Raw genomic sequence first — 7,509 nt, 5'->3', positions numbered from 1 at the left:
GGGATACAAATGGAATAATAATATAATCATATATGGGTAAAAAAGAAAGCTTGCAACTTGAGTCACCAGGGAGCTTAAGTTTGGAGGATCCAGGCCTAAAGCAAAAAGAAAGCCAGCAGGGTATGCCTTAAATGGAGGGAGCTGTGAAGGGGACTTTGTTTTTCCTCTTCCCTCCTCACTCCTTTTCCTCGCACATCTTATTTATTTACTTACTTACATCGTAGGTCTTTGGGCAGGAGCTGTCCTCTTTTGCTCACTGTGCTCACTGAAGCTTTTTTGGCTTCTCCAGTTGGAAGGACCATGAAGAGGGTGCTGGGCATATCCCTTTCTTGCCACCTTGGGTCCTGGAGAGTTGCAACTTGTCAGAACTTATCTGTCTCCAGTATAACACATTTTCCCTCCTTTACAGTCATGAGTATGAGTTCTTAAATCAGCTCTTCATTTAGAACCACTCCTATTTTAAAAAGCTCTTTCAAGACCATGAGGACTAGCTTCCTGTTTCAATCAGCCCTTCATTTACTAGCCTCCCAATTAAATCAGCCCTCCACTTAGAGCCAGAAGGACTAGCTTCCTGTGTAAATCAGTCCGTCTGGAACTAACAATCAGGGCTAGAATCTTGATTTTTGTGGGGAAAAATTAGGGGTTACACATTCCAAGCACCCCAGTTTTGGTCCTCAGCGTTTCCCCTGATAAAGAGCCAGGAAGTGAATGATGGGTTGGTCCTGAGACACCCCTGCTTCCCTTGGAAGAGATGCTGCCAGTCAGAGATGACAGAGGATGGACAGAGTCTGGATGGTGGCAGCTTTTGTTTCTGATGGGACAGCTTTGCACATTCACACACACACAACTCACACCCCAGAAGCGCTCTGTCCTCCAACCCTTTCAGCATCTGCCAAGGTCGTGTCAATGTTTTAAACACAGCCCAGTCCTTGCCTGGGCTTCCTTGTCACTTGGGTTGTTGCTTTCTCCTCCTTCACCCGAGCGGAGTTGTGATTGTGTTGAACAACCCTGCTGCGTATTTATTCCAGTGAGATATTTTTCCACGCTTGCAGGTGGCTCGTCCCTGTCCATGATACTCCTCTGTTTCAATTGCCTCGATATGGAGGCCATTTATATTTAGGGTTGCTGCTGCTAAAATCTTTTGCATATCACCTTGGTTTTGCTTTGGTTCACTTCTTAGGAGAAGTGTGATTTTCTTTGGTTTTCCCTTCTATGCTATTTGTTGTTGCTGCTAACCGTGAAGCCGCGTCTGACCCATTGCGACCCCATGGACAACATTCCTTGGGGCTCTCCTGACTTCCACCATCCCCTGGAGTCTACCTGAGCTCACACCCACCATCCCAGGGACCCCTTCCAGCCACCTCATCCTCTGCCCTCCCCTTCTTCTCTTGCCGTCAATTGTTCCCAGCACTGGGCTCTTCTGCAGGGAGTCCTTCCTTCTCATTAGGGGGCCAATGTATCTGAGCTTCATCTTCAGGATCTGGTCTTCAAAAGAGCAGTCAGGGTTGATCTCCTCCAGGACTGACCGTTTGATCGCCTTGCGGTCCAAGGGACTCACAGAGTCTCCTCCAGCACCACAGTCCAAAGGCCTCAATCCTTCGGCACTCAGCCTTCCTTATGGTCCAGCTCTCACAGCCATACATTGCTGTTGTTCGTTGCAAAGTCGTGCTCGACCCATCATGACCCCATGGACAACCTTCCTCCAGGCCCTCCTGTCCCCCACCATCCCCTGGAGTCCACCCAAGCTCACACCAACTGCCCCAGTGCCCCATCCAGCCACCTCATCCTCTGCCGTCCCCTCCTTTTGCCCTCAATCCTTCCCAGCATCAGGCTCTTCTCCAGGGAGTCCTTCTCATCAGGTGGCCAAAGTATTTGAGCTTCATCTTCAGGATGTGGCCTTCCAAAGAGCAGTCAGGGTTGATCTCCTCCAGGACTGACCGGTTTGATCGCCTTGCGGTCCAAGGGACTCGCAGGCATCTCCTCCAGCACCACAATCCAAAGGCCTCGATTCTCCGGCGCTCAGCCTTTCTTGTGGTCCAGCTCTCACAGCCATACACTACAGCTTGAAACTTTCATGGTGCTTCGTGACTCCTTTTGCCTCATTGCTGGAGCTGTAGGCTGACATTTCTGAAGGACCACAAGTGCCTCGTTTTGAGAGACCCTCCCCCAGAAGGAGGATGCTGGGCGGGCAGCACAGGGGGTCAACTTTGTGGAGTGCAGCGTTTCCACTGCGATGCCATGGGGGCCAAACTGGGGAGCAGGACAAAGCACAAGTCAATCCAAGCGGATGCCTCCAACCCTCAACATTAATTCGGTTCTCTGAGACAAAAGATTCTCCAGGCGGAGGAGGAAGCAAAGTCGAGCAAGGGGACTGTTACAGCAAAAAACAAAAAAAAAAAAAAAATGTTGGGATTAATTATCCAGAAAATCTTTTACAAGGAAGATTCAGTGCTAATTATCCACCGCTCTGATTGAGAAAAGCCAGCCTTACCCACTGGGTAATTGCCTGTCTTTTCAATTCTCTCCCTTCCCAATAGGATGAGGAAATTAATTTAAATTCAATTTAAGAATCCAACTAAGGCCGGCTGTTGCTAAAATACTGAATGTAAATAAGAAAAAGTCAAATGGATACAAGGCATTAGAAATATATCCACCCATTTAAACAAAACAAAACAAAACAAAACACCTGTAGAAAAGAGTACCTGGGTACAAAACTCCACATCTGCTGTTGCTTTTTAAAAAGCGAAGCAAGTTTCTAGCCCCTATGGTGGGGATGGAATATTTGAATGTAAATTTAGACAATATCCATTAGATAGGATTCTCCATGGGTAAAAGATGGGGCATTCATGCCCCACACAATTCTCTTGCCCCCCTCCCCAAGTTTGACACACCTGGAGTCCAGGTGAAAGCAGTCAGTCCTGACCTGCAAAACCAGAGAAGTTATGTGTGCTCAAATCATGTAGAAAGATTTGAGATTTTTCTCCCACAACCAAATGTTGGGCCAGAAGTCGACGCTCGGCCCTGGAGAAGGGCGTGTCTTCTCTGTCCAGCACACATCCCGTCCAACAGTGGGGAAGGGGGAGGCAGGGAGAAAAATACACCGAATACCTGGATCAGTTCTGCCATGTTTTATTACACAGGGATGTGGGTCCAGATGAGCAGGTGGACATGTGCCCAAGGAGCAAAAAGCAGCCATTCCGGCAGGAAAAACCCACTGCTCCACCGTCTGAACTTTGGGTTGGTTTAGCCATACGCAGTTATTGGTTGTACATTCAACAGAAAGGAGGCATGGCCGGGCAAGGATCACTTTTGCGAGGGGTTGCTGCAAATCACGCACTGATTGCCCTGGGGCCCCTTCTCCTCCCCGTGAAAGATCTCGGCTCAACGTGTAGCAGAATCAGAGCATTAAATACAAATGGCCTGGTCATGGAACTTCAACTTCCAGGTAGAAAAATAAATACTACTCAAGACCTCCTTGGGATTCAGGGAAGTCATTCCAGAGAATTATTTTCAGGGTGTCATTTTCCTTGAAAACCAGAAGGAAAGATGGCCACAGGGAGAGGGGAGGGAGCAAAGATTTGGGAAGACAGATCCAAAGGCAAGATGCACCCATGGACTGATTGCATTTCCCCTGGTTTCGGTGGGGCTAGCATCCCACTGGGCCTTGGGATCTAAATTGCAGAAACACACACACTAATTTTCTGGGTTTGCAGAATTGCTCGGGCAGGAAAGAAAGCCATACTGGTTTCTCTGCATTTTCCTAATTACCTTCACGGTGTGCCGGTCATGCACTGCATGATTTGTGGCACATGGACTGCCGTGTTGGCTTCCAAACCACCCAGGAGCTGAGTCTTGTGGGGCGCCAGGATGGCCGGAAAACCCCCATGTGCCCAGCCGGGTTCGGACAGCACCGAGTCCCACGTGCGGAAGGGAACTTCGACGGACTGTGGCACAGGCAACCGGCCCAGGTGGGACAGAGAAAAGAAACCAACTGTGCCTTCTTTTCCCCAGTGATCCTATGAAACAGTGTATCTGACGAACATTGCTTTAAGTCTCTTTTTCATTTAAAAAGAATCCCTCCATTGCAAGAACATTCACGCTTTCAGTATGCAAAGACACTCTGGAAAACTCCTAGTCATGGCCTGGAAAAGCTCCAGAGCAGAAATGGGAGGCATATCAGATGCTTTGGACTGCAAGTCCCATTCACCCCAGCCTCATGACCCATAACCGGGGGTTATGGAGTGCGCTTTTGAAATATCCTGGGGGAAATATTACCAGCTCCTGGAATAAGCCCCAGCCTCTCCTAAAACCAAATGCAGCCCTGGCCCTGCGTGGCCGCTCTCCTCAGCTAGGTTTCAGCCCCCTCCTCCCAGGGCGCTGTCCAACAGGTACAGCAGAACCCTCAGTCCAAGGCTCCATTCTCCCCCACGAGTTCCTTCCAAAGTCGTTCACACACATGTTCACGGGAATGGCTTTAGCACGTCCTTTCAGGAATGATGGATCTTCTTAGAGTCCAACTTTAGAGATTGTTCAAGGCTAGGCTGGACATGCCCATGGTGGGCATGTCATGAGCAGAGCTGGCTGGAGCCGGGGGTCAGACTAGATGGCCCAGGAGGGCCCTTCTGACTCCTTCTGTTTCTATGTTTCTAAACTTAATAGATTTATATGACCATGAGGCCTCTCTTGAGCTCTCCCTTTTTGCTTCGTTTCCTTTAAAAGGCACCACACCAGCCCTACTGTTTTCCTAGGAGGCCGTCCAGCTCAGGGCCTTCACCCCAAAGTCCTTTCCCCTGGCAACACAGGAAACTTTGGTGAAAGATTCCATCTCTGAAGTTCCCTCCCACCCTAGTACTCTGCAGATGTATTGGACTACAGCTCCCATTATCCCCCAGCCAGCTGGGGAAAGACTGAGTTATGCAAAGATCCATCGCTTCATCTGTACATGCAACGCCAGCACCTCCCTGTTGATGTGGCAAATGGCTGGTGGAATGAATTTTTCTATTGGAAAATTTCAACAGAACGAAAAAGCAGCAAGAAGAAAAACTACAGATCTGAAAACAGCTATTTCAGTCCAAAACTTCTCCCGGCCACACCAAACACTTTCTATAACAAGCAAGTAACAGAAAGCGCTCTGAACGCCGCCTCTCCTGGTTCCAGCCTCCTTCTGCTTGCTGTTTCACATTGCAAACACCCAGGGGGACACAAGCAGATACACCCCTGATCCCTCACCTCATGCGAACAAAACGCTTCTCTTCACATGGGCTTTCGTGTTTACCAGCAAGGAAATCAAGTTCCCAGCTCTGGAAACAATCAGGAAAATGGGATGTTGTGAGAACCCAGAAACACAAAAGCAAAACAAATTAAGGTGCACAGACATCCCCCAACATAAATAAAAATGGAATGATGCACCTAGGAACTTTGGAGCTCACATTCTCTTCACTCCAAAATAGACCCCCCAAAACCTTCCCATCCTGATCAAGTCCCATCATTTCTATATCAGAATTCATCTGTTTAATGCCACTGCACAGTCAGTTTTGGGGAGAAATGACCCACCGTTACAAGTGAGGGGCCTGCCGAGATTGTACCTAGAGGTGCTTTAGACATTATTCGGCTCAGCAAGGAGGGTGGCGGCTGGGGCAAGGACCTTGCGGCCTGAGCAAACACCCACACAGACAGGGAACTCAAAAGCATCCGTTAATTTCAGAAACATTCGCGTATTCAGTTTTGTTTCAAACAATCAAGTTTCCAGACCTCTTGGTGGCTGGAGGAAAAAAAGGCATGTGTTTGTTGAAAGGCTTAAAATCCAAAAAGGGAGGGGGAGCAGGTGCCCTCTGACATGCCAGCTCGCCAAGCCAACCTGCCCCTCAAACCAGCCACAGTTCCAAGATGTGCAGGAGCTGATACAACCCCCATGGTCCCCCCACCCCATAGAATCATGCTAACATTACAGCAACACGGTTCAACAGACTTGGCCTGAATTGCATGTTTTATTTTTGGCCAGCATCAAAACATGGGAATTGGAATCCTCCCACCACCACCACACAAAACCAGCCAATTATTCCAGGTATATCCTGGGCGCCATGAACGTCTCACAGTGTCACACACATCCAGACAAGGCTGGAGGGCAAGCTGTGAGCCCACAACCACAACCTCCAAAGACTGGAATCCGCCCAGCACAGAATCCAATCTTTAAAGTTTCAGGCAGAAATCAAGATCCCAGTCCTCAAGAGCAGAAAACAGAATCCCTAGGAACTCTGAGAAAGCAGCAAGGCTTGTGTAGGCTGGGGTGAATTGAACTAGGCCTGGCTGAACCCAGCACATTGCAAAATCCCGGGGTGTGGGGGGGGGGGGAGCAGAAGCTTGCTCCCTTCCTCAAGCTGCAGAATTGCAGGTGGAGCAGAATATTCAGTGACCCCCAAATCAGAGTGATCATGAAAGTGGGGGGCAGAGCAGCTGAATATGCTTCTCTGCTCAGAAAGGTCCGGACTAGGGCCACGCGGACCCCCAGCGGTGCACGGCCCAGGTAGGGCGTCCACCGTGCCTCCCAAGCCCACGCGGCTTCCGCGCAGTGGCCCTGCTTCCCGTGCCACGGTGCATGCAAGAGTTCAGCACTGTTCACACACACAGTTTCAAAGACACAGCCCAGAATGGCAAGACACGTTCACACAAAAGACACACACACATGTGCACACGCTCAGCACACCGCACAGGCACAGATGAAGGGCTCCAAGAGCAGGCAGGGGAACACGGCCGATTTTTACACATGAGCAAGGAGGTCACGTCAGGAGGAGCTTCCCGCCCTCTCCTTGCCAGAAAGGGAGCCTATAAGAAATCTGCAACATGAACCAGCCCGAGTTCACTTTTTCCTCCTCCCTCCTGATCTGTTTTCCTTTTGTGTTGGGTATTATGCCACCACTTCTTTAAACAAAATTAAAGCCAAGCTGAGAAGGGACGGGACGGGACAAATGGGATGGGAGGGGCAGGGCGGATGGGACGGGACAGGACAGGAGATGGGTGCTGTTCTAGAGAAACAGAATTGCATCGGACCTCCATATACTGGACAGGAGCAGTGAAGCTGCAGCCCTCCCCCAATCCCAAATGCCCCGACCCTTCTGCACCTGCCCTCCAGCAGCCACCCAAGTTCAGAAGGGAACTGCTTTTCAGGTTTCTGGGAAGGGAACCCTCTCTTCTCAACGGACTTGCTGACCCCTTCCCCAACCCTGAAACCCGCCCCCTTCAATTTGGGCTCAGCTGGGGGTCGGGCATATAAGGCCTTGTACATGGAATAGGTCATATATATAATTTTTCTGTAAGTATTTATATATATGCGTATATTTTTACACCTACGGGATTAGTTGCGCTGAAATCTAGATATGGCTTTCTGCAGCAGTCACGGTGACGGGAGGCAGGATGGAGCGGGTGGGGCGGGGGCAACCCTCCGTCGGGGGCCGGGTGGCCCCCCTGCCAGCTCCTCCCCCGACCCCCCGGAGCCTGCATCCTCCCTGCCCT

At 50.0% G+C, this 7,509-nt stretch overlaps 1 protein-coding gene across 1 annotated transcript in view; it reads left to right on the top strand.

The window, feature by feature from the left end:
- The first annotated feature begins 3,867 nt into the window (after positions 1–3,867).
- HCN2 (hyperpolarization activated cyclic nucleotide gated potassium and sodium channel 2) overlaps positions 3,868–7,509 on the top strand; it is a 26,441-nt gene continuing 22,799 nt past the window's right edge. Inside the window, exon 1 of the mRNA XM_044455907.1 lies at positions 3,868–3,968. Within this exon, the coding sequence (XP_044311842.1) occupies positions 3,868–3,968 (101 nt within the window). The remainder of the gene's footprint in view (positions 3,969–7,509) is intronic.

Source organism: Varanus komodoensis, unplaced genomic scaffold, assembly GCF_004798865.1.
Source record: "Varanus komodoensis strain SLA01 unplaced genomic scaffold, ASM479886v1 scaffold80, whole genome shotgun sequence".
Classification (NCBI taxonomy): Eukaryota; Metazoa; Chordata; class Lepidosauria; order Squamata; family Varanidae; genus Varanus; species Varanus komodoensis.
This window is presented reverse-complemented; position numbering and strand designations above follow the sequence as displayed.